Source organism: Columba livia, chromosome 12 (genome assembly GCF_036013475.1).
Source record: "Columba livia isolate bColLiv1 breed racing homer chromosome 12, bColLiv1.pat.W.v2, whole genome shotgun sequence".
Classification (NCBI taxonomy): domain Eukaryota; kingdom Metazoa; phylum Chordata; class Aves; order Columbiformes; family Columbidae; genus Columba; species Columba livia.
This window is the reverse complement of record NC_088613.1, coordinates 1,738,516-1,766,191: the sequence shown is the minus strand read 5'-3', so window position 1 is coordinate 1,766,191 and position 27,676 is coordinate 1,738,516. Positions and strand designations below refer to the sequence as shown.

Genomic DNA, 27,676 nt, shown 5'->3' with positions numbered 1-27,676 from the left:
TCCTGCTCGCAACGCTGCAAAACAGGACGGCAAAGCTGCCGAGGATGCTGAAACGTGGATGGTTGTGTGTGCACAGAGATACAGGAACATATGGGCAGCATCATGTTCCCGTCTATTCCAGAAAGCAAAACAGAACGAGTGCGAAATAAATTTGTATCAACAACAGGATGAGAATATTTACAGGAAAACGAAGTAGAGGATGGGGAAAAAGGGCTCATGTTGGAGGGCAGGGCTGGTGAGGGACTAGGGCGGCATCTTGGTGGGGTTTGCTGTGCTGTGTTCACATGCACCCACCGTACCAGGAAAACATAATAAAAAATTACGTTAACCCGTGTACATACAAGAACACGCTTGCCCATTAATATATATATATATATATATATATATATATACATAATCTGGATCCCATTCTCTGGAGGACTTTTAAAAAATGTTTATTTTGTAATCCATAGCTGAGTGAGCAGCCTTCAAGTGTATTTATTATGGTATTGAATTGCTTTCCATGGTAACTAATTGTGATTTCAGAAACACAGGTTCCGCAATGGTACAAGATGAAATGGAGCTGAATATGGAAGCAGCTGGTAAGAAGAAAATCACTTGCTTATGAAATTGTATTTAATGATGGAGACTGATGGAGCAGAAAAAATGGGGATGACGGGGACCAGAAAACAAGACAGCCCTCTGGTACCTTCATGTGTTTCCTTAGATTTTGGATTCCTTAGGAGAGTGTTTGGTGAATATTTGAGGAAGGGAAAACCCCCTATATGGGCTGCCTTCCCATTTCCCCACTTATCATTTTATTAAGAGGCAGACTATTAAAAATCCGGCTATATAAAAGAAAATAAACGGTCAAGAAATTTAATTATTATTAAATGGTTATTACTGGTTAAAAAAATTGGAAGGTTTTTACCAAAATGTATTCATTCCCTTATAAAAAACAGGAGAGTGTTTTGATGTCTTGAGCAAAAACCCAGCCCGTGAAACAAAACAACCCCAACCAATCAAAAACACCCCAACGCCCAAAACAACAGGAAATGCAAGTAAGCAACCAGAAATCTAATTGTGATGGATGTGGTTGTGCTGCCCAACTGAAAACTCCGGAGTCTGTAGGAGTTTCTGTGACCTTGGTTTAACAGCACTGGCGTTTGTTGTGCTCTACAGGAATTGCAACAGCCTGGGTAAATATGTGTTTAGGTTTGTGGGATTGTGCGCTCAGTGTAGGTAAAATGTATTTTTAGGCATATGTAAAGTCAAATAATTTGTCAAGTATTAATTTTATTTACCCAGCAGACAGTCACGTTTTTATCATATAAATATATATCTAGGCACTTAATACGTGAGCGTTTGACACAAGCCTGCTTGACAAGTAGCACAGAGCCATTCAGGTGTATCGAAGATACTCATGATATTCAACGCGGCCGCTGCGTAACCTCCAGCGTGGGGCTGACAGCGGCTCAGTGGTCAATCCGAGTCGGTGCTTTATTGACCTAACGAACCGTAATCGAATCTTTCACGCTCTTGCAGCTACAACACGCTGGTTTGGAGTTTGCTGCTAGAATGGACGTCCGAGCAGAATAATGAAGGTATTACAAGCAAACCATACGTTAAACAAGAAAGTTATTTTAATGACCGCTCCCCAAATACCCAAAGGCACTAGTCAACACTGTGGACTAATGACCTGTGAATTTGTGTGGTTAGTACACATTTTTAGCGTTACAATAGTATTTCGACAGCTTCAGATGGCACAGTGAGTGAAATAATCCTTTCATCCGCAACAGCTTTGTCTGGAACACCCTTCCGTTCATTTAGTTTAACAGAAAAACGTGTCAACTGAAAACTGAGCTGTCAGAATCACGCTGACCCGCCAAAGGCTCTCTGCTCTCCTTTCTGCAGACGTGCCTGTGAATCACGTTGGATACGCGTCTGTGGAACTCTGAATTTATGTTGGTGTAACTCCTCCAACATCAGCCAAATTACAGAGCCAGAAGACTGGAGTACGGTGGTAAATCAGATCCATTCTTCCGCAGATCTGCAGGCTCAGTGCGACGCGACAGACAATAGAACATCTCGACTGAGGACAGTTTTACATTTCTTTTACCCATTGCAAAAATCTTTGTAATGTGTCGAGTAAAAAGCTCACAAATGACATTTTAAAGGAACTACCATAAAGTATATGCTTCAAATAGACCTTTTACAATATAACACAAAATTCAAATGACATTTTTTTAGGAAAGCACTTCAAACTAACACTTAGGTCCTGACAACATTAGGTTACTTTAAGCTGTAAACCTTAAGAATGTGATTAAATAATATCAGCATTACAACTTCCAGGTATTATAATTATTGAACAGATTGTAACAACAAGATATAATGTAAACATGAAGCTCAGGAGACTGGTACTGAGAAAACTCTCTCAATTCTTTGTAGATTTATATCTGCACATAGTGAAATGGGTAACAACTGGAGAAGAGGTTACAATATGTCATCTTACATATTGATAAAAATGTTTTGCAAGCAGCAGTTTACACATCATCCCCTTTTTAATGTCAGTTTATAGAATCATCACCTTGAAAAGCTAAAGATCTCCAGGTCAAATGCTGCTGCCAGGTGTCAACAGAACATTCGGAAGGGAATATTTTGTTAATTGCCTGTGTATGTGTAGATATGTGAGATTTTATATAGGTCAGCATATATAAAATCATAAACCTCAGTCTTCAAGATTGATCTACCTCTAGGTAAGAAATATAAGACCTTTTTCAATAAATTTAAAGGGTTTATTTATACCTGAGACATTTTTGCATATTGATGTCTTGGTACCTCTAGGTACTCATGTAAGTCCTTTATGATTTCAGGGATCTCACACAAAGCCCAGCAGAGTTCAGTGGATCCTTCCCACTTTCTCCACGGACTTTGGCTGAGTCCTTCCCTACCCAACCTGGGTGTATAAACGGAGCCGTAGTAGAATTAAATATAGATATTTAAATAAGCGGTTGCTGTACAAGTGGACAGGCTGGTTTATACAAATCCAGAGCTAGTTCACCATTCCTGACACTTCTCACCATGTCTGATTCAAAAAAGAACTATAGTCCTGTATACGGGATGATACGTGTTTCTACTTGTTGGTGAAAAAACAAAGCCAAAAAAACCCAAAACAAACAACAAAACCCCCCAAAAAACCAAACAAACAAAACCAAAAAACAAACCCACGAAAACAAAATCAACCAATCTACCAACCAAAAACCCAAGAGCTTTTTGAACTGTTTCTCATGGGCTACCCACGACATTGAAAATTCTCCTTCTTGGCTGCCCTGTTTCCTGGTTCTTGAGAAGATCAACCCGTTTCTCCACCCAGCGAGCGAGGCAACCAGGAGAACCAAGTTGATTATACTAAGGTCACAGGTCAATGCAGATGGACTGAGATTTTAAATCAAATTTAAGGAGTTGAAACTCAAGCCATTAGGGAGCCCGGCTCCCGCAGACTCATCGGGAGGTCCCAGCTGTGCCCAGTTTTTGGGCTCTTCAGCCCTGCGAATCCCACGTGCTGCGTGTTGAAGCAAAAGGGACACAACCTACCTAAGGCTCTTACAGAATTTCACAGTGCTATTTAATTTGGCAAATACCAAACTCAATTTCAAGGTTCCCTTTGTAGTCTAAACTGTTGAAATTAAAAAGAAATCCATCATGTTTCACTCCATTTTTCTTCTGACAGGTGGAATTCCCTAGAAGTGCTCACATGCAAATATAGTGTTATTGTATCTGGTAATAGAGCAATTAGAATTGCCAACTTTATTAAACATAGTTCAGCCAATGGAAAGTTACTGGTGGAAGTGCAATAAAGTGCGCTTTTAGACACAATCAGATGTACTTGAAAAATCAGCAAACAATAATAGTACTGTATTCATGAAAGACATCACAAAATGAATCAGCTTCCCAGTAGATTAGTATGCCCTTCTTACAGAAAAAAACATTGGTTTTTGCACTATATTTTACAGAAAACAGTTGACTTTAGCAATGATGGTCAACAAAGTTGTTTCTAAACAGATCTTTGCTCTATTGTACATGCGTTTTATGGGAAAAGGAAAACTGTATTTCACTGGCAAGTACGACTTCATAGACCTTAGAAATTTTTAAAAATGTTTGATTTAAATTAGTGGTATGGAGCATATTTTGTGTAAAATAAATCAAGCACTCTTTCCCAAGGAGCAGAAATTCCTAAGACACACCAGTTGCAAACAGATCCAATGGAGTCGGTGTTTTTGCAGTCGACGAGGACACACAGTGAGGTACCGGCGATGGACTCGTAGGACACCGCGACGTGTTAAGCATCAGATGTAAGAAACACTCATCTTGCATTTCCAGTTGGCTGCTCCAATTTTACAACCGTGCGCATTCTACATCTCCTTTTCACTCCTATTCCTTTTGTACCCTATTGAGCATCTAAACCGGAGGAGTTTTGATGAGAACACCTCAGATCCATCTGCCCCAAACCTGCTCATACTGAAAAGCGCATCTCTCTGGCCTACAAACACTTTGCAACCTGTCGGTGGAGCACCAAGGGTGTATGCACCCCTGCTCTAGTGCGATCACCACCAGCACTGAGACTTCCATGGAGCAACTGGCACAGGGAGGCACTTATGTGACATGTTTAAAACTTATCTTTGGTAAACACACACAAAAAAAACTTGTAACTCATGTTTTACTTCCTGATAATAAGAGAAATCTTTCTTTGCTACTAGTGTATGTGTGCAGGTATCTAAACATATACAGGACATTGCTAGTAGAAAACATTTTTCCAAATGCCACTGCCAAGAATATGTTTTAATTCACCTGAAAATGATGCAGTCCTGGGTGGTTTTTCTTTTTTTTTCTTTTTTTTTTTTTTCCTGATTCTGTTTATTATGCATTAAAGCACTGCTGATCAATAACAAATTAGCAATATAGAAAGCAAGTGTTATGTGCTCAATTCTCACCTTCTTTCTCACGCTATTACCTTGTTTTTCAGGACCAGTTTCATCAGAATAGTCGTCTCTCTTACAACTCCCAGTACCTGTGAGGTGGATCCTGCGTTATGGACGCAGCCAAACCTCCCATTACGATCGGTGGACATTTTGGATGCACAAAAATGCTGAGTCAGCCCTTGGTAGGGATGTTTTGTGGTAACCACGGCCAAAGAGCGCTGTTGAGGAGAGGGACCTCACATCTCGGATGGGAGCTACAGAGTGACCAGATCAGTAAAGCAAAACTCAAACCACCAAGAAACATCCCGTCAAGGCGTACTTTCAAAAGGTGCTGCAAAATTGTTGCTGGAACTACGTGGGTATTAACGTACCCAGAATGTTATCACTTCTAGAATCAGGCGTTTCTACTGAGAGGTATTTGATTGGCTTAATTTTTCATTTCCACTATTTGAATTTTGCTTAAGAATTTTTTAGAACCCAGAACTTAGTATAGGGGTGCCAAGCTCCTTTTTACCGGGGGCCACATCAGCCTCACGGTTGCCTTCAAAGGGCCCAACGTAATTTTAGGACCATATAAATGTAGGAGTAGTACACCCAAGTAGTACACTGTATAAATGTAGGAGTAGTTACATTTATACGGTCCTAAAATTACGTTCGGCCCTTTGAAGGCAAGCGTGAGGCTGATGTGGCCCCGGGTGAAAAGCAGTTTGATACCCCTGACTTAGTGCATTTCATTTTGTAAAATTTGTATAATCTATATCTTTCTCTTTTCATTGAAAAAAAAATATATAGCCCAAACATATGTAGGGTTATAAATACATCATGAATAACGACAGCTGTTTCACTTATTTTACGATCTGCTTAACGGTGATTTAGACATTGACAAACCAAATCACTTTGGCAACTCGCACAAAAATATGTCCTTAAATCAAAAGCGATGACAAACCTTGCTTGAATGAGGCCTTTATTACAGAGAGAACTGGAAAGAGAGGAGTGTAAGTGCTGAGGAGGTTATCGTGTTCCTAAACGATGCCGCTTTGTATTTGTATGTGAAATGGGTACGGCTGGTAGATGATGGGTGGTTGTCCATGAGCAATGTAGTAACTGCTGAAGTTTCTGTCACTGATATATGGAGCAGGCTGATAATAGCACGTTACATTGGCTGCATTTGGGATGATATTTTGTTCTCCGAGTACTTTCAAAGCCAGAATTGTGATCATATTCAGAGTTTGTCTTCGTTCATGTCCCATGAGACAGACTGTGCTCTCGTTTACAACTCCGCGCAGAGTCATCAGGTAGTCGTACTTGCTTTTCTCCTCCCCAATGAAGTGGTTGCGCAGGTATGACTCAATTTTCCTTTGCTGCTCAGCAACATCTGGAAAATCGATGAAGAACCTGGAGCACATGTAACGTTCCAGAGATTTAATTTCAGCCTCATCCGCTGGCTTAAAGTCCCGCACCAAGAGATTGCTGTACTTCAGGAGGCCACCTCCTCTGATTTCCTCTGGGTTCCTTGTGGAAATCAGTTTGTATTTCAAGTGGTCCATCGCTTCGTTGAAGTCTCCGTACATACTTTCAGCGATGACAATGGGGTGAGAGTCTTCTGTCAGTTTGCAGTCTCTTGCCCTGTAAACTTTCAGGATGGAGTCCAGTACGATTTGGAAAGAGTCCACGCTAAACTCAAACTGCCGTCTGAGCGAGTTGACGAACTTTAATTCTACGTTCTTGCCGCTGTTGTTTGACAGTGAGATGAGACTCCAGCGATCGTGGTCGGTGGAGACTTTGACCATCTTCTGCACATAGGCATCTTTCATGGTCTGAGCAGTGATTTTTTCCTTATTAACACATTTTGGCAAGAAATCCAATAGGCAATTAAGAACGGCTTCCTTAACAACCTGGAACTCGAGCTCACTTGGAAGTTCCACCCCAAAAATGATGTCTAGGTCCTTGTAACTGGTTCCATTCTGCTTTACGAGGATGTGACTGGCTGTGGAACCGTTCAAGCGGATATCTCTAACGTTGATTTGCTTCTCAATGAGCTGTTCCTTTACCACATGGATGATATCCTTCGGCTTTACATCCAGCGTTGGGAAATTTCCTCTCCCGTGAATAGGTATCACCTCAGCCAAAACTTGATCCAGGATTTTAATCTGATCCCAGGTGAGACTACTGAACCTGTGGTCTAGGTCCTCAGTCATTGTGATGTCGGTTGGCTAACTAGGAAGAAACAGAAATTAAGAGAAAAATGTTAGAACTTGCAGAAATACAAGAGAGCCGGACATTTCACTAACAAACTTGTATCTCTCTTCCTCGTTGCAGTGACAAAGCTGCTCATTTCACAGAGACACAACCCCAGTTAATGCTCTGAGTCAACCACTGCACTTGTCACAGGCTTTTAATTGAATTTTAATGTACTCGGGTTTTAATCCTGCTGAGAAACCATTGTGTTCTTGTATAATCCATGACTCAAAGTAAATGCAGTAAACCATATAGACTCCATTCACAACTACTCAAAGGTTAATATAATGAAATACTTGGTGGTTATAATGAAACTCCAAATAAATTTCACTGTGGAGAGCTGAAATGAGCAAAATGAGCAGATTTGATTGTTCCTGTCCTGCCCAGAAGTCTCCCTCTCTCTTCAGTGACTTGCTTACTTAAAACTACTGAAAGACCAGGAGGTTGTTTTAAAAAGCAGGAATGATACACCATGTTTATTATTTCTCTAGTCATGTGCCTTGGGTGTACTTTAATATTAATACCACTTGTTACTCTTCAAGAACTGGATATCCAAAACTGTTAAGCTGTTTCAACTACGTTCCTGAGGCAAAATATTTTCCTTCTAACCCATTAACTGTGTTCCCATGTTATTGTATCAACGGTGCAAGTTCTGGGTTGCAGGACTGCTAAGAAAACCCCTTCCAGTCTGCACTGCCACCCTAAAACCTCACAAGAGAGCCTGTAAAGAAGCATCTATAGGATGCATGGGATAAAGATCAGGCTCTGGAATTCCTCCGTTTAAACTCCTATCTTGTCTTCATATCATCATAGTTAGCAAGAAGATAGACCTTGACATGGATAATTTGTTTACATTTTGTAATGAGAAAGAAAAACTTGCAAACCCCACAACACGGGGTTTAAAGTGTATATGCAAACTTTATTTTAACTACATTTTTGTAATGGGAATTTGAATGCCTTATATTTTAATGTTATTTAGGCATACTGTGAATGTGATTAAACACAATCATAGAATTATATGATTAGGTGTGATTACAGTAAGTAATGAATTGAAAGAACCACAGAAAAGAAAAAGGTCATTGAGCTAAAAAACTTGCAGAATCCACAGGCATCACTTCACGCCACGTCCCCTCTCCCCTGCGTACGCTTCCTCTGCTCTCTTGGGGTACTTATTGCCCAGTTAGTTGGAAAGGTCTATTGCTGAATCCTATCACTCTGTTTTTCAATATTCTTTCATAAATCACAAAGTAGATGCTGGGATGTACTGACCATTTTCTGATTAACCCCCGTGCTGTGTTTGCTGCTCTGAGCTACAGGCGAAGGGAGAGAATGTTTATGGACATAGCGGGATGTTTCTTCATCACTCAAGACAGCAAAAAATTCTGGAGCCAACCCAGTTATTTCAAGCATTTCTTTCGTCTCCTGAGTCAGATGTGGGTACCCTCAGCCCACGGGAAGCTGCTGTTTAGACAGCTTAGAGATGCTGAAAACACCTTTAATCACTGAAAGGATTTTTTTCTCCTGCACAAACATTATAATATTGCTTTCTGCTTTAATGTTGCATGTGCCAACTAAGGCTTGTTTTAAGAATATTTTTGTTGGGCTTGTGCAGACTTAGTTCAGAGAGAATTCGGGAAACCGAAGGTAATTTTTTTAATTGCAATAAAGCACTTGTTACACAGCAAGAGGGTTTAGATAATTGCTGTTGAAACACTACCTGAGCACTTTAAAAGAATAAAAAAATAAAGATCACTGTATTCCTTAATACTGCATGCGAGCAGGATAGGAATTATAGCACGACACTGAGCTTCATTAGCTACTTCCTACAGAAAAGCTATGGAATCCCTGGTGGTTTCTCAGAAGGCAGCAACTGGGGATGCTGCTCAGAAAAAGCCACGTCTCCCAGCCAGGCCGGTGCAAACTGGAGCTTGGAGGGACTGAAGAAAAGTGCCCAGAGATGCAAAACTCGCGTGGTTTTCAGGTTTGATCAGAAATGGCACAAGGAGTCACCAGCGTGTGGGGGAAATGATTTCTGGGTATCTGCCAGCACCGCAAACGTGCTGCTGAAACATCGAGAAACGCTTCTGCAGACAGATGGCTAAAACATATTTTTTCAGCTAAAGCTCAAGAATAAAAATAAAGTCAAATCATACTAAGCAATAACACTACTGAGAAGTCTACACTGTTTCTTAATCAGTTGTGACTACATATGTACATTATCATACATTTCCTCCCTCGCCTTCAGATTCCACATTCTGAAATATTTTAGTAATTTCAAGTAACTTGTGAACTCACAAATGGCTTGAGAATATTACAGAGCTATTTTTCACATGCTTCTACTAGAGTTTCAGCTCCCGAGTAAGCTAATCGAGAGCATATGTAATTTCCAGCACCTTCCTGGCCTCATTACAAAGCACAGCACTAACCATATGTTTAAAGTTCAATACATGCTTCAAAAGTTGGTTAAATCAGGACCAAAGTTGGGAGTTTAATTGCTGCTGAAGTTCCAGTGTGAAGGGCTTGGATTCAGTCCTATGGTTCCTGACATAGTTTATATAGTGTATAACTCCAGATACATAACATGCAAATAAATACGTTTGCAGATATACTCAGAAATGCAGATGTCCCCGCAGGCATTTAGAAGATGTGACATTTGAGCTGAAAGGGAGAAAACTTGCCATCCCTAGCACTGCCTATTTCACATGGTTCCGACTTCACCATTAGCTATTTATCATGATGATTCCATGCTTATTCCTTTATCATCACAAGCTATGGCTATGGAAAACTTCATCCTTCATAGGCTTTATGACATCCCAGTACATGTTTATCTTAAAAAAAACCAGCTGTTATAGAAAGGCATTGTGAATTTTGATAGTAGAACAACACCGGGTGCAGAGAGAAGGGTGGGTGGAGAGGTTTTTATAGAAACTTTTTTTGCTGCCATGTTTGTCATTTGTGTTATTAATATATCAGTTAATGATCTAGTGATGCTCTAATGATCCAGTAGCAAACTTAGAGTTGTCAGAATTGTTGTAGAAGTAGTACTTCTCATTACGTGATTTGCCTCATATTGCCAAAATTTGATGGAGCTTTTCAAGGCTAATGCTGTGATGTAAAAGAAAGAGCTTAGAGAAGGGAATATTGAAATTCAGTTCCCTTTTTAGCAGAGGGACCCTCTTCAAACACATTTTGAAATTCAGAAGATGAAAGTATCCCCAAATAAGCTTAGAAATCCTCTCTTTATTGATACATGTTTTCAGTTATTTTAGATTCTATTGCAAAATTTGAAAATGACAGGAAAAGGTAATGTCATTAAATATTTCTTTTGTGTTGAAGAGTCGTGCCTCAAAATGTCACTTCTCTAAAGGGATTCCTGGAGAATCTGATGGTGCTTTGTGAGTTCAGAGTCTCAACATTAATGCCTGAGAAATGTCTTCTGATATATACTAAGAATTCTGTGTTGAAATAAAGCCTTCAACTTTGACAAGGAAAATGTCCTAGGAAAAACAGAAATTAAGTTCTCAAGAATATAATTAATTTCCAGATAGACCTAAATCAACTTTTAAAATTATTATTATTATTATTATTTACTAATTTGCCTCCAGTTCGCTACCCCGTACATAACCCTGCACTTCCCTTGGTCTTTCTCTTGTCCTTTTTCTTAATCTTGTCTGGCAACAGGAACAATTCCCAGGCAATTTCATAGTCACTAGGAACTTCATTTCTTAACGCAGAGGCAAATTTATTTACCAAGGTGCTCAGGCTAACGTCAGGAGTTACTATTAATGCAATAAGCCTCAGTTACAAGAAATCAGTAGCAGCATTGAGGCTGTAATTAGTCAAAGCATCGTGTAAAACTAGAGAGATCAAGGGACGGAGGGAAGGCAATTCATTGCATGTGATCACAGCCCCTGAATCCTCCCTGCTTTAAGATATCCACCAGATAAAGCGATGAGGAAAAGTAGTTTTCAGGGTGTTTTCTTTTACATATACTGGCTAGAGAAGCACAGAATAAGATGGATCCGACTTAGTCAAGTTTTACGATGTGTTATCCTTATTATAAGGTTAGAAACATATTTCCCTGATTCAAGCTCCAACTTGTCCTCAAGTGGTCACCTTCAGCTGATGAAGTGGATGCAATGTGGAAAAATGTTTAGTTAAACACAGTTTTTCTAAATTTTATTATTTATTTTTATATTGAAATTATAGGCTCTAATTTTCTTCAGCAGGGCTTGGGCCAAACAGCTCTGAGTTCAGTTTTTCAATGATGCTAAAAGGTTTAGTTAACCACCTCTTAGCGCTTTGCCGTACACCAGCTTCATCCAAAAAACAAGCGCAGATCTGGCTTTGCATCTGAATGAAGAAAATCTGCAACGTTAATGTTCCACACAACTTTCATGGAAACAGATACTTACAGTCTAGAGGGCAGTCTCATCAAATTCAGCTCATATTTTACCGATAAACTGTTTAAGATTCTCTTTTTATACACTCTGTAATGTTGCTTCAGTGTATTTTCAAAGGCTTTGCAATGTGCTGGCATTTTCAAGCAGAATGCATCTGAAACAGTTTTTGTGCAGCTGTGTTAGCTCCGTTCCCTTCGCTTTGCTTTTATCCGCTCCCTGATTTGTCTGGTTTACAACAATTACATGGAATACTTTAATGCCCCAATTGTCGTTACTTTGTTCGCACTTGAAATCGGTTGCGAAGGGACCTTTTGCAGATGAAGCAAAATGTCTTGTTTGGGGGTTACCCCAGAGATGCTCCAAGTATCTGTTACAATTCTCCCCTTAGATCTTGTGTTGGCTTTGCTCTGTACACATTACCTGCATCATTAGTGATTTCCATGATAGCTTGCTAAAGCTTTATTTTAATTCAAAGATACATTTATCTATTAAGCTGGACATTTTAAAGTATTTTGCATGCTCACTGATTTAAGGGCTGCAGCTTAGCTCTGAAAGCAAGAATGTCAAATGTAAAAGGAGTCCCAGTCATAATTTAAACGTGTATGAGACAAGTAGAAGCAGTAAAGCATCTGGGGCATCCTAAATGGGGACATATTTAAACTGATTTGACAGTGTTTTTCATGAGTTTTTCCTTCCATTAATGTTAATGTGTGCAGTGAAGAGACTGTTTATTTATCCTGTTATCATGAGATAACGCATGAGTTGCCATAAGTTTTCAGTACAGTTGCCATCTAGTTACCCTGAAATAACAAACAATAACTCAAGGCCATATGCTTTTCCCCAGTGAGATAAGGCTGCACAGTGTGCAAAACACACTTCAGCAGAACACGGTTTGCTTGGACTGTGCCACAGAATACCACCTTCAAGGGCAGAATGAGTAAGTGAAAAAGAAGGAAAGAAGACTTTTATCGACAAAAAGGAGTCCTATCTTCTCTCCAAGCCAATCCAAAGAAGAGGGAAAAGTGACGGATTCATGTACCAGCCCTTTCTCCAAAGTAAAAACAATTTGCAGAGCAGTACGGCCCAAGGGGAGCTGTCCCGTCCTACAGCCCAATGCTGGCAAAAGGGACCGAGGAGCCTCTACACCTCTGCTAGAACATTATGCAATATCGGCTCCATGAGTTTGGAGTTATCAGGAGGGACAAAATAACAAAGGAGTTTAATTTGCGCACCAGTATGAATACATAATCCACGTTACGCCATCCTGGACATCTGGGGGTTTTTTTGAATGCTGAATTTTTCCATCATGACTCACAGGACACTCCTTCTTGGCTGCATGTGGATCCCCTCACAGGGCAACACTTTTGAGGCCAGCGCTATTATGTCTTTGTATCAGTTCCCAGAACACATGAGGCTCCTTCTTGCACGGCCTCCAGGTTCAAACCAAGCCCTTGTAAACAGCATGCTACGAGGCACAGTGATTTGCTCTAAAACACTTCAATAACTTTAAAAAAAATAGGTGTGATATGCAATATTCGGTCTATATGGGGCTGTGGTCATCACTGAGAAGTTACTGTTTAAGGTAAAGATTGTTTGTAGTATTGAAGGAGTACTATGGACTGAATAACTAACTCCTGAATAACATTTCCAGAGAAAATGTAAAATCCCACAGACTTACCGTGGCAGGACGATTGGCAAGCATGTATTTCAGCAGAGTTAATAGGATGACTCACTGGATCCTTTGGTAAAAATATGAATTGTCATCTTGTCACTGACAAAAACACGAACCTCCCAGGGAAAGCTGCAGGAAAAAGAAGCCCAACAAACAATAACAGTCATTTTGAGATAAATGTTAACTACCAGTCACCTGCTGTACATAATAAATCATGCATTACTACTTGGCAGTCCTGCAATCATAACAATAGCCTTTTAAGTCGGAAATGATAAGGTAAAAGCAGTGGAAAGGCACAGAAATGCTTCTAAAGACTCTGGATTTCAGGTCATGCTTAATCCTCTGCGAGGATGTTAATGAACTTGCAATTTTCTCAATGGGATTTTGAATAAGAATTTAGTATTATTAATAGACATGCAAATTAGCAGGGACGCAGTGGAATCATATGAAAAACCAGAACTAATAACAACTCAGCAAAATTAAATGTTATTAACTGCATAGTGGCTTCATGTTTTTTCTAAAACTGGCCGCGGATGACGGGAAGGTCTCATTTCCCACCAGGTCGTGGGTTCATTTGCAGCGGGCCCAGGACGCAGCCTGCTGCTGGAATTTCCACCAAAAGGCCCATGGACTGGCTACGCAAGAATTACAACTATTTTTGTAAATACCTGTATGCTACCGTAAAGGCACTTCTAAAATATTTCTCATCTCAAAGACGTGCTGACAGCTACACAGCGGTTTTTCGGCTTTCTTTCAGAGACCCACGTTCTCCATCCTGCAAAGTTCACAACACCTACAGCAGGTTCCTTCACTACCCCAGGTAAGGCCCTGTCCGCTATAGGATTTAACTGACATGTTAATTTACTCCTTGTTGATGAGCTGTGCTTCACCATCTCATCTTCCATGCTCCAAGTCTATAGGCTTCTGAGTAAAGATAATTTTGCAAGTATGACTTGAGTGTCAATATATGAGCAACATGCAGAAAAAACTGAAATAATAGCCCAAGGAGGTATGGACTGTATTATTCATTTATTTAGAATATTATGGGGTTTTTTCTCCATGCTACAGCAGTCCAATTTTTGTCACTGAATATACTGACTTTACTCCTGCCAGAAGCCCAGTTTCTTCACACTGTGCCAGGACCTGGCTGCAGCTTTTGTTTGCTTTCCAACTCATGATGAGCTACTAACTGAATGAACGCGTGTTCCCTGACGTGATCCCCAAATCCGTGCAGCGCTGGCTCGTGTCTGCAGCTGGGAATAAAGGGTTAATTCTGGCAAGGGCTGAGCTCTGGTTAGTCTGGAAGTGAGAAGCCAGTTATGTGACAAGGAAACGAGGTTCTGGACTGCTTAGATAAAAGAGTCTCTGCATGTGGAGTCTGGCCTCCTGGAGGAAAAGTCAGACAAATATATAATCAGTTACTTTAAAAAAAAACATACTTCATTTAGTCTTTTTAACAGTGAACTATTAGTATTTCTTTCTGTGTGAGGGTGGAAGGTTTAATGGATATATGATATCCATTACTGGGTACATCATCATGATAGAATGGTTTAACACTGGAGTAGAATTAATGGCTTCCCCTTAGGGGAAGGAGAGAGAGATCTTTATATTTTTTTGTAGAAGAACACCCATTATTATATGATATGTTCATAAAAGCAGCAGCTGGGATTGACGAAGTGCTTTGGCTGTTGGGACATTATTCTCAATGGCTGCCTTTTATTGGCTCCATCATTACAGGAAAAAGCGCATCATTTCATTATTCTGTACTCGTGGTTTCCAGGATTTTTTTTTAACTGTAGTAAAAACAAAAATAATAACAACTATGTCAACAATTACCATGTGTCTCCAAGATAATATTTTCCTGTTCCTGAATTCAAAATGTGAATTGTGGTGATACGCACCAACAAACTCATTTCAAAGGCTTTTACCCTTGTGCATAACGAGCAAAAGATGATAATGAGAACCAGTGAGGTGTAGGAGATAACGCCGTGGGGTTCCCCTCCGACACGCCGTGTCACCAGCTCTGCTGGAGAGCATGTTCCCAGGTGGTCAGTGCTGCTGATGTCCCCACTCCCTGGTCACACCATGAGGAACATTGACCCTCAAAGCTATTGGGTTCCTTCATGCACCTCCTGAGGGCTTCAGTGGGCGTGAAGGTTGTTCGGACTTTTTATCATCTGCCGTGGGGCACATGCAGGTGATTCCCCCAAGTTGGCAGGAACGAGAGCCAAGGATGCTCTCCCCTCTCCAGAAATCCTTGCCTTCCCCTTTGTGCCCACCAGCTCCCAGAGCAGCCCACGATTGCTCTGCTCAGCTCCTCAGACTCACACCAAAATCTATTTACTCACTCAAGATGCCAGTGACTCAATCCGAAGCTCACTTATCAAAAACTCTCATTATTATGACTAAACTGCAGCAAAAGCAGGCAAGGTAAAGAATGAAACAATCCTCCTTTTCCATCTATTAACCATCTCCATAATTACCTCTCCTCTTCAAATGCCAGAGGAAGAGGGATGAGCCATTCAGCGTGCCATTACAGTCCTAATTCTGGGCTGTTTGCAGGGGATGGAGGGCGTTACAAAGTCAAGGCTCTCCTCAGAAACTCTCCAGAGGCTTCCCCCTCTCATCAAGGGAGACGTGGTGAGGTTACAGAAGTGGCAATGTCCCCAAGAACCCAACTTGTGGGACAGCCGTGGTCATGAAAGCAGTAGAGGATACCTCCAGGTTTGCAGTCGTGTCTGTTTTGAGGGGCTTCCAACACAACACATGCAGTAAATTGGATTTTTTTTTCTTCCGAACATACCAAAAATGCCAGGCCTTGCTGGAGCTGCATTTAGCTCATTCAATCAATGCAAAGCTTCCCCCACCCTCCGTTTTTCTTTCCCCAAATCAGCAATGAGCCATTGAAGTATTGAGGGTGGATTTTGCTTGTGCATACAGTGGTACAATGGATTTGGAGAGTTTTCCTTGGGACGAGCCAGAAAGCCGAAGATAAATGCACCCATGTTCCATAAAACCCTCTCTGCATCACTCCTGCTCTGCTCTGCGTATTTTAGAACAGTATTTCCTACTAAGCAATTATCCTGTTTCACCCTAGAAGTGTTTTCTTTTTCTGGCAGAAGACGTGAACTGTGGGCACAGGCTCCAGGTTGGTTTGTTCAGCAGTTTAGGATCCCTCCCAATAAAGGCTCCTCGTGGATGCTGAAGCAAGTGCCGAGTTTAAATCGAGTTGGAAGAAACTTCTGTAGCCATGACCAGGCACCCCCCAGAAACGTGGCTCATAAAACTGGGAGGAGAACAAGCTGGGCTCTTGCTCAAAGATTTCTATGCCTTCCACTGCTTGTTTATATGACTATTTGTTTTTGTAATGTTAACATATAATTCATACTTTTATTAGTGGATTTCCATACTTATATCAGAAATTTATTCTCTGACTACACGATACAGCGGTGGGATTTCTCTTTAATATTATTTTCCCAGTTTTACAAGTTACATTGTAAAAACAGGGAAAATATATTCACTATCTACTAACTTCAAAATACTTGCTGTACAAGAGTTCGTTCTTGATGCTGCATCAGTAAGAGCTAGGATTCCCCTAGAAAATAGGGTTTGAATATCTTAAATGTTTTTTAGAGTTCTATGATAAAGTAAAAACCAGCATAACTTCACTCAAATTACATCAGGAAAAAGGATTATGGCTGCAGCACCAAGACGAGGGTTCTGCTACTGTTTCCTGGTGAGGGCAGCATGAAATGTGTTGACATTCTGACTAAAATGCAGAGAGAAGATAAAGCAATGAGAAACCAAAGAAAAAGGCTGAGGCCCTGCAGCGAAGCTGTGTGTATTCGTGACTTTTCCATCACTATCAATAATGCATAATGACCATCATGCGGATGAAGGCACCAATTTTTTGAGAAAGACTGAGTCAAGCTCGCTATCGCCAGATGTGAAAAAACACTCAACGTGACATTGGATGTCAAAAAGACAGGACCTGCTAGATAAGCAAAGGTCCAGCAGAAAGGGTAATGGAGAAGAAAATCAGCTGATGTTGACACAAATTGACATCTGCTGTACCGGTTTGTAGAGTTTCATGAGGGAAAACCATTCTTTTGTTAATACGTACTGAAAGAAATGGTTTTTTTTGAGCCACAAAAATATTTTGCCTAGAAAAAAAGAAGAACAAACTAATGGTTTATCTGTGAGCAATTCTGCAACATGAAGAAGCCATGTTCAATATTATGGTCAAATTTTACAGCTATCTGTGTTGGAAAAGGGGAAAAGATTCAAAAAGATTGATTTAAAAAAAAATAAAATTACATCCCAGTGGCATAAATTCAGTTTCACACCAGAAATTGCTCTGGTATAAATGAGAGCAGGACTCGCCCAGTATGTGTGTGGTGGGGCATCACTTCTACTCTGTGCAGTCCTGCCAACCCATCCCTCAGTCCACGTCACCTATAGTTTTATGGCGAGATCTGGAGTTTGCCTACAAATCTTGTAGCTGTTCTTGGGCTTCATCCTGTGCCATTGAAACCAGTGGGTGTTAAAAATATACACCGATACATCCATAAAACAAATACCATCCCCATCTGCAGATGATTATCGAGTTACTGGGACTCCAACAAACCCTGTCAACAACCTCAGGGTGACCCAGCAAGGGATGGAGCCTGATCATCAGAGCCCAGAACTGGGAAAGCCATGAAACCAATCCAGATTAGGAGCATTTTGAAAACACAAGTAGAATTTCAAGCCTCCAAGGAGTATCAATTAATGAATGCATTCCTACTGCCAGCCTAAATGTTGCTTAATTCACTCTCCAAAATAACTCACTCTCAATGTGATTTCAATGTGATCTTTCAAGGAACTTGGTCCACTTATCTCTGTCTGATTTATAGTGGTTTCGTGAATTATCAGAGCCTACTGCGTCAGCAGTTACTTCTGAACTTGAGCAGGAGCTGTTGACACACTCTCCAGGGCCGGAATTTAAGTTCAGGCCTTTGCTCACAAGGGTCGCCGTTAGACGTCCCTCTTTCTGACAGCTGAATCATTATAGAGCACATAGTCCTTAGTACAGGGCTGTATGTCTGATGCCTAATGAGGCAACAAACTAAATTTACTGTAAAGTTATGCCTCTGATGCATAGCTGAGCAGGGATGGTGTGCGAGCAACACTACCACGAGGTCAAAGGTCTGCTACAACAGCAAATTAAATGAATTATTACTGTTCTCTTTAAACTAAGCTGTGGGAATGCAAGATACAAAGGAGCAGAAGGTATAACCCATGCTGTGCTGTTCTCCCCTCCACACATCAAGCCTTTATTCCTTACTCCTGGATGCTGCAGACACAGCACACAGGAGGATGAAAGGACAAGGGGATCGTTTTTACATTTCTGAATGGGACACACATAAGTCACCTCTGACTCTGTATTTTAAGGAGAAGACAGGAGCATGAAGTGTGGGAAAGTCCCTGCTCTGGATTCACTTCCATTTAATTACTCATTTCTTGGCCTTTAACAGCAATCTGCATCATTATTCATACCTACCTTGTTGCTTTTTATGGGAGCCACAAACAAACTGTTATTGTTAATGCAGCACGCGGAAGACAACGTGTACACCTGTGTAGTCAACCATGCTCTTTTTAATGGAATAATAAATACGGTTAAAGATTTGCAAGGGCTTAACAGATGTACCAAAGAGACAGCGTGTGGATGGGAGAAGGCAGCGAGCACGGGAGAGTGATTTCCCGGCTGGGAAGACAAAATACTGGCCCTGAGCTGCTGGAAATTGGTTTAGTTTCGCAGGCAGGCAGATTTATTTGAAAAGCACTTCCAAATAGTTCAGGGCAGAGAATCCCAGTCTGACCGGTCTGACCTCCCCAGGGTGGCCCTTTCTGAACAACTAGAAAAGGCCTTAGATGCTAATTTATGGCATCCAGATGAGATGATAACAGCTTCTAGCATCTAATCGGACAGTGAGCAGTGAACACTGCACTTGTACCAATTCTACTATTAATTGGTGAGGAAGGTGTTGCCCCAAAGACAAGAAGCTTTTGGGATTCATGCAAACGAACGCTCGTAGTAAGGCAGAGCTCGCGTGCCACGAGAACCCCCCCCAAAGCCCCGTCCGTGCCAAACCGCTCTTTTTACAAGTTGATAAAGTTTTTTTTTACGGGAAAACGCCTTGCAAAGAGACGCAAAAGGCCAAACCCGACGCAATCACTCCAGGTTTTATAAAGTTTTGTAACTAAGACCGACTGCTTCCAACGGCTCCAAAACGGACCGAGGGCTCCTCTGGATCCCGGGGCACCGGGCACGGGCCGCTCCCCGTACCGGGGGATCCTCCGGACTCCGCGGCACCGGCCGCCCCGGCCCCGCACGGCCCCGCCGAGCTGCGGCAGCGCTTCCCTCCGCACCCCCCGCCCGGGAACCACCGAGGGGTCACCGGTCGCGTCTCGACGGGCACCCCCACCCCCGTGCCGGGCCCTCGGGGCGGCTGTGGGGGGACTCACCGTGCGGGCGGCTCCGCTGCTCCCCCGCAGGCCCCGGCGCTGCTCCCGCACGGCACAGACGCCGCCGAGCCGGGGCCGCCGCCGCTGCTGCTGTCCGCGGCCGCCTTGGTGCTGAAGCGGCCCGGCCCGCCCCTCCCTCCGCCCCCGCCGGCCCTTGGAGCGTAAACCGGTGGCCATGGCAACGCGCGTCACACGGCCCGAGGTGGGGCCGCCGCCGCCGGGGCTCCCGCCAAGCGGCCGCCGCCCGCGCTCCCGCCCGCCGCCTCACGGGGGAGGCCGCGCGCCGCCGCCTCAGGCGGCCCCTCCGCGGGGGAGGCCCCGCCGGGGGTGAGGCGGCCCCGGGGACGCGCAGAGCCCGGCGGAGCGGGCGCCGCTGCCCCTGCCCCTTCCCCGCTGCCGCAGGGCACCGGACACGAACGTTGCACCAGGCCAGAGGCACCCTTGTATTTAACGCGTTCCTGTGGGTGTCACGAGTGTGATGGGAGCGGCCGAGGGACCTGGGGGGTTCAGCTGGAGAACAGGAGCTGTGGGGAGACCTTCTGATCTCTGAACTGCCTGAAAGGAGCTTGGAGCCGGGGGGGTCGGGCTCTGCTCCCCAGGAACAAGCGCCAGGAGCAGAGGAAACGGCCTCAAGTTGCGCCAGGGGAGGTTGAGGTTGGATCTGGGGAACAATTTCTTCCCCAAAGGGCTGTGGGGCATTGGAACAGGCTGCCCAGGGCAGTGCTGGAGTCACCAGCCCTGGAGGGTTGGACAGACGGACATGAGGTTCTCAGGACATGGGTTGCGTTATGGTTGGACTCAATTATGTTAAGGGTCTCTTCCAAATGAAATGATTCTGATTCTATTGACCTTACAACTGTCTTTTCCTTCCCACAGCAGAGCAGGGTACAGACCCCCCAGCCCTGCCCTTTGCTGCTGCAAACCCCCCGTCCCTTGTCTGTCTCCCCAACAGCGACGGGATGGGAAACTGTTCTGTCAGCTCAGCACCCAGCGAGGGATGGTCCCTGTCACTTGGTAGCAGATGGTTTCAGCCTTCGGTGACCGATTTCTTGGCTCGTTAACCCCAAGAAATGTCAGAACAAAACTTCTTTGGTTTCAAGATCCTTCCTACAGGAGAAGCTGGTGAGTTTGGCCTCATTATTTGTCATATAGATGCACTAGGAAGGCTCAGCCGAGGTCAGACCCTCACCTGGTTATACACTGGAGAAATATATATATATATATATATATATGTATATATATATATATACTTTAAATACATATCCATGCATAGCAAGAGTACATAAAGTTGCTATGGGAATCTGAGCAAGGAAATCTGAAGTTTCAGGGTTGCAAATAGAAGGGTTAAGGTGATTTAGCTAAACTCAGGCAAAAAAATCAGTGATGTGAGCACCAGCAGCTGCACTTTGGTCACTGAACCCCCCCAAATTCCACCGTACCTGTGGCGCAGCCCTTCCCGCAGTGGAGCAGCCCCACCAGGATCTCCCCACACGGCTTTGCCAGGGGACGGCTCGCTCTGTACACATTCCATACCCACATGCTCCATATGTGATGTCACTGACTCGGTTCTAGTTGTGAACAGCAGATTTGGAAAAGCAGGTTTTCCCACTGGGGGCTTCTGAAATGGATTATCTTTGATCAATTAACTGGCTGGGTGGGATAAAACCCTACATGGGATGGGGTGTTGGCATCTGTGCCTTTTTTGGTCATTTCCATTCCACCGTAATACTAAACACCTTATGTTTGCCACTGTACAGTGGGTAAGTTTGTTTTTTGCCACTACACAGAACTAAAATGAGAGATAATTTACTTTACTGTTCTGAGAAACTATGCTGAATGGGTAAACCGTGATTGTTTTTTGAAAAAGTGCAGATTTAGTACTACGGTGACTCATAACAATGAGCAGACCTTGGCAAAAAAAGGTTATTAAAGTATTTTAAGCTGCATTTTATCATAGGCAAATATATTTAATAACCGTACATAGCCATGTTTGGACTTAAACTTACAGAACCCAGATACTTCTAGGCTGGCTCTTGGGTATTACACCAAAGCAAAATTTTAACCTTTTATCTCAAAAGAATCTGCAGCAATGAAATATGACCCTTGTTAAACATAAACCCCCCCAAACCAGCTGTTACTCCTTAGAGCCCTTAAAAACATCTTCAGTGTCTCTTTCCTCTTGCAAACAGCTTTATGACTCCAGTAGTAAAGCAATTGCAGCACTTACAAAGCACTTTGTAATTAAAGAATCCTGCTTGTGTGCTGACTTAATTTTACGTTGTAAACACGAAGTTAGCTTAAACTCCTAGTTGTGAAAAGTATGTCTATTTCAATGAGTTGATATTATTATATTAGTTTATTATTTCTTTTCTTAGTTTATGATTTCTTTTCTTGGTTTATTGTTTCTTTGTAACTTCCAGAACTCTCATAAACTCCAAACACAAACCAGTTCTCAGCTTCAACAACTGTCTCTTTTTCCAGTTGCTGAGTTCGGGGCCGCGACAGTTGAGCCGGAGGGATGAGCAGGATGAAACCCACAGCCCTGCCCAACCTCTGTATGTAGCTATGGAGTAATTAATTGGGCAAATTAATTAGTTAATGGTTCTACTGCACTTCGAAGATAGTGAATTACTAAGTAAAAGCTACATAACTTTGGTTTTTTCCACTCTATATCACTGGGTAATTGCCAGCATCACAGCACGGCTGGGTAAGGAAATAGTGTTTAAAATACAGAGAAAAGCTTATATTTGATGGCTGATAAACCTAATTTAATGTCAGGCAGGGAGAGCTGGATTTTCTTGGAATTGTGCCTTTGCCCCTTTGCGCATTTTGGAGGAGGCGGATGTAAATCTGTGGCACCGTGATGTCACCAGGCTGCTGTGACCGGCCACAGGCGGGCAGGCCAGGGACACGATCACAGCGCTGGCAGCGGTACATTTCTCAACGAGTTGAAAAGCGGCAGGAGGCTGAGTGCAGGAGAAGGATGTCTGTACGGTGACATCCTGGGGCCACTGAGGCTGCTGGCACTTTTGCTGCTGGATTCAGTAAAGCTGGGGCTTCACCCAGAGCATTTTGTTTGTTTTGGAAATGAGGGTTTTGAAGGTAACGAATGTCTGAGGCCAGGTCTCCTCTGCAGATGGGATGTACCAGAAACGCTCTCTAAAGCCTGGACTCTTGCTGCCTCCTCTGACTTTGGCCCTAATTCAAGAAAGCACTTAATATACACATAAATACATTTCTCATCAGCAAAGCTTTTGAGCAAACACCTCATTTAAAGATTTGCTTATCTCTTAATTCATTGGTTAAGAAGTAAGGTATTACTTAATACGAGTCAAAAGGAGGATAATCTAGCTGTAAATCCTTACCATTTGTATCCTTTATAACCAGAGCTTAGTCATCTTTTGACCGGTGACGCACAGCACTCATTTCTTGCTGAATAAAATTTTAGAAGCACAGCCAATTTTTCACAGAGACTTGGAACTGTGCCCTTTCTCAGGTTTTATGAATGTGAAGCTCAAGGTCCATAGCATGCAGTGATAACCTAACGCAAGGTCATGTTTTGTTAGAATAACAGCACCTAAATCTTCAATTGTGACAGTGGGGTCCAGCTCTGCTTTTAGATTTTATCGAATTTCATAAGGATTCTGATGTGCAGAACAAGTTCGAGCTGTGACAGCAATAAAGGCAATTGCAAAATGCTGGAGATTACCAAGCTTGAAACTGTAAAGGTCAGATCCTGCTCTACACTTCCCAGTTCTCACGTGTATTTAGATCCGAGATATCCTGCACGTTTAGCTCCCCGCTCTGTGGTTCAGCGAGGCGGAAGAAAATCATCTTTACCTTTGGAAAATTCCACCACAGCACTATGTTTTCCTCTCAAAACTCCAGAATCTCATGTCATGAATGATATATATTGTCTCAAAGGAAATCATCTGAGGGGAAAATAAAAAAATCCTCATGGCCTTAATTTTAAGTGTGCGCTTCTGAGACAACATGGGGGGGAAAAGTGCTTGTCCAGATTTTGGGAGGAATTTGTACTGTCCCTGCCTGTTTTTTACCATTCGGTAGCCATAGCAGGATAATTGGATTTTACCGATTACTCTCTGATTTGAGTGTGGATCCTTGGACACTCAGCAAACTTTGCTCCAGCTGCCCCATTCTGCAGCAGCCCACATCAGCACAGAATTTAAATGGAGATTTAATAGTCCAGCAGGTGAGAACCTGCAGAAAATCCACTTGGTATCCTGACTATATAATGGAGTGAAGAAAAGGCTTCTAATTCAAGACACAGAGTGGTGAATGTCAGTTTATTGAGAAGCCAAGGGAAACAGGAGAATATGTGCCCTCAGAAATCTGGTTATACTTCCAAAAATATACCGCAGGAACATTAGATGCCACTGGGAACACACATAGTAGAGCTAAGTGCTCAGCAAAGCATGCTAACCTAATTTCACCAGTACATGAAAGAAGAAAATCCTGACTCATATTTTATGAAAATTGTTATGGTGAATCAGCAAATTACTTCTGTTCATCTCCTCCAACGTCAGCACGCTGAAGTCTGGAGCAACTTGAACTAATCTTGGGGCACTTGTAAATAGAATATATTCAGACCAGCCAAAGCTGGGCTAAATGGAAGCAATTCGTCATCGATGGACAGCTGGAAAGATCAGAAAAATGCTATTTCCTGACTGTTCTGACAGAAGGAAAGGCAGTGTCTGTGTGTGCCTTTCCTTTATCAGATCCCAAATAAACTAAGGAATTTGTGGCCATTATAACAAGATCTCCCTGGATGGCAAAGGCTGGTGTTTTTATGTATGTGCCCCTTCGTACATATCCCTGTGGTGGCAGGGAAGAAAACAAAATTGCACAGAAATGTATAACGTGATCTGCCTTGTTCAGCCGCTAATCTGATCTTCTCTCCTAGTAAAGCTCAAATAATTTGATTGTGTGTGTAGGGCATTCTGGAGCACCTGAGGGATGAGAATGAAATCCTGCCAAAATACTGTAGACAAGCAGAGAAGCTACTGAGATGCTTCCCTGCATCGGTACTCAAACTGCATCATGAAATTCCTGCTGGTCACTCTCAAGCACAGGTGATCTCCTGCTGCGGGGCTTTTCCAGCCAGCCCGGAGCCCTTGGGGGCTCATGGCTGCAGTCAAGCAGCCTCTTGAACTGTTCTTTCTACAAAAGGGACAGGGGAGGAGATCAGGATAAGGCCCCAAAGGGTCCTTGTGCAAAGAGGGGGTTGGAAAGAGAAAGGCTGATGAAAGCCAGGATCAAAAGTTCATGCAAGCTGAGTTGTGTTGGTTTGTTCTTTCCACTACCCACGATGAACAGGGCATCCAGCAATCTCAACAGTAGCTTATGGACCTGGACCTCTTGTCAGTGCTGATAGATAGGGTGGGTGTCAGAGGATGGACCAGACTTCTTCCAGTGGTGCCAAACAACAGGATAAGGGGCAACGGGCACAAAGTTAAACACGGGAAGTTCCATGTGAATATGAGGAGAAACTTCTTCATTTTGAGGTGCCAGAGCCCTGAACCAGGCTGCCCGGAGACATTGTGGAGTCTCCTCTGCAGGCATTCAAACCCACCTGGACGCGATCCCCTGTGATCTGCTCTGGTGAACCTGCTTTAGCAGGTGGGTTGGACTGGATGATCTCCAGAGGTCCTTCCAACCCCAACCACCCTGCGATTCGGTGGGTCTGAAAAAGGCACTGACGGAGGTTTCTGAGGTTTTGTGGTCACAAGGAGTGAGGAAATCACCAGCTCTGAAAGGCCTTTGGGTCTTCTCCCAGCCTGCCCTCTGCCCTATCAGTCACACTTCTGCTACAATAAACGAGAGCTTTTTTTTCCCCCCTGAGCAAATAATTACAGATTAAAAATCACTGAACCTTCCAAAAACTTTGGCTAATTTATTCAGCCTAGCTTTACAGTGTTGTTTGCCTTGCAGGATAGACAGATAGTTGGGAAAACATCATTTCAGCTGTGAAAACAGGGAAAAAACCTAAAAGTTGCCCAAAATAAAATGCAAAAGTGTAAAGCAGTCTCTGTGATGCTTTGGAGGTTCTTGTCTTCCTCCAGCGCAACAGTTGGATTTAACCACAGCTACACAACCTGTTAGGCTGGCAGGGCCATTCCTGGGTATTGTATTGATTTATTATTGAAAGAAACATTCATTTCTTTAAATAAATGATTTTGTATTTTTTATTTCTATGCGAGTTCTTTTTACTGCCCATCTCCTCTAGTCTTTTTTTTTTCCAGAAGAAAAATCACTTCCCTGCCATATTAACTGAGTTTAATTTTCTCCTTAATTCTGTCTCAGGCTTCTCATTTGTTCAGTGGTTGACAGAGTATCTTCAAAGTCTAAATATTAATCTATTGAAGAAAAGAAATGAAACATTTGAGGAAAAAAATCAACTTTGAGATCGTTTTCAGAACTAGTGGTCCATTTTGTTGCATCTGTTTTTGATGGCAGTGAAACCCCGTGTCCTTATTTTAAATTGACTGTCAACATCCCATTACAGAACATGACCACTAAAGCTCAGTAGATGGTTTTGTCAGTCCTACTGGCAGAGATAAGCTGGAAATGAAGCTTATTCAGTAAATTCATGGTAATAGAGCAGGGCCAAAATTTATTAAAAAAAAATAAATGATGTAGGATCCTTTGGTTTTCACCGCATCATTGGCTTTCAAAAAGACCTAGCTTAGATTTACACCAGTTCTTGTGAAAACTACACCATCTGGGAGCAAGAAAAATCTTGATTGAAATTGCCATAGCAGGAATACATATCACACATGCTGCATGTATGCACTGCTCATTTTATTATCCCAAAATATTTTGTGACCCACGAGCAAGTTCCTGGATCTGGAGCCCTAGGGGATCCTTCCCAAGTGTTAGCAGGAGGCTTGTGCCCCAATAAATCAATTTCCTGTTACATTTTACCTAACTTGTACCTAAAAAGAGTGCCCTGTTTTCATTTTCAAATCAAGTGCATTGCTCTGGTGCACCTCAGAGGTAGAGAATCAGATAATTAATGCCGGTATTGGAGAGTTAAATGGTTTTATTGGATTGATGCTTTTATGCCCTCTGGCTGCTTGCTTTTCACATCCCGGCATAAGAACAACCCCCATACTTTAAAAAAATTAAATAAAATAATATTTAAAAAAATATATATAAAAATAACAGAAAATAAGCTTTTTCTAAAGCATGAATTGTTGGAAAATTTCACAATTTCCAGTATTCACTCTAAATGAGAACAATTTTTGGTGAGTTTTCTGTGGAACTCTTAATTTTGTCCATTTTGTCCACTTTCAGCGGCATCTTTTGGGTCAAAATATTGCAGAAGGGTCTCTGGGAAAGAAGAACCAGGACTTGGGCACCAGACAGAGCAACATTCAAATACAGTCACCATCAATGGCAAGCTCATGGTTTCCTGTTGTTGCCTTATACCTTAGTGAGTGTATTGAGTCACAGAAATGCTTATTTTGGGGATTTATAAACACGTAGTATGTTGTGCAAAAAATTGCCTAGATTGACAAGTCTTTTTACATCCACAGGTACGTGGTAAGAACACCCACGTTTACCCAAGTGGGCAGACCCATAGTCTGCCATCACCTCTTCACCCTTAGTGTTTGTGTCACACCTACATTTACTTCTTACGTTCTATCCCTTGAATTTCTTTTTAATATTCACTTTCTTCTGCGCGTTGTGCGTGACTGACATAAGGAATGACTAAGGGTACCGATCAATTATTGTGATTGAAATTGATCCTCGCTGCAAGGCGCTCCTGGCGTCACAGTTCACAAACCAACGCACACGAGCTCATTTGGTTTGGTCTTGCAACCATCACACGTGGTGAGAGTTTCATTGAGTAGAGCAGAATTATTGCCATCTCG

General features: G+C 42.4%; 1 protein-coding gene and 1 long non-coding RNA gene across 5 annotated transcripts; one reads left to right on the top strand and one right to left on the bottom strand.

The window, feature by feature from the left end:
• Positions 1–1,599: 1,599 nt before the first annotated feature.
• On the bottom strand, positions 1,600–21,305 carry TENT5D (terminal nucleotidyltransferase 5D). Of its 4 annotated transcripts, none has more exons than XM_021300282.2 (4): positions 21,218–21,305; positions 13,278–13,400; positions 11,612–11,753; positions 1,600–7,175 (listed from the first exon to the last, which is right to left on the bottom strand). In XM_021300282.2, the coding sequence occupies exon 4, from the start codon at positions 7,154–7,156 to the stop codon at positions 5,981–5,983; it is 1,176 nt and encodes a 391-aa protein (XP_021155957.2). In that variant the 5' UTR covers positions 7,157–7,175; positions 11,612–11,753; positions 13,278–13,400; positions 21,218–21,305; the 3' UTR covers positions 1,600–5,980. The 4 variants fall into 4 exon arrangements, with proteins under 4 accessions (XP_021155957.2, XP_064933465.1, XP_013225650.2 ...); XM_065077393.1 differs by lacking the exon at positions 21,218–21,305 and adding an exon at positions 19,779–19,948; XM_013370196.3 differs by lacking the exon at positions 11,612–11,753.
• LOC110365751 (uncharacterized) lies at positions 20,021–25,985 on the top strand. Its single transcript, XR_002425503.2, has 3 exons — positions 20,021–20,238; positions 20,731–20,900; positions 22,260–25,985. It is a non-coding gene; the product is annotated as an uncharacterized LOC110365751 (long non-coding RNA).
• The last annotated feature ends 1,691 nt before the right edge of the window (positions 25,986–27,676 follow it).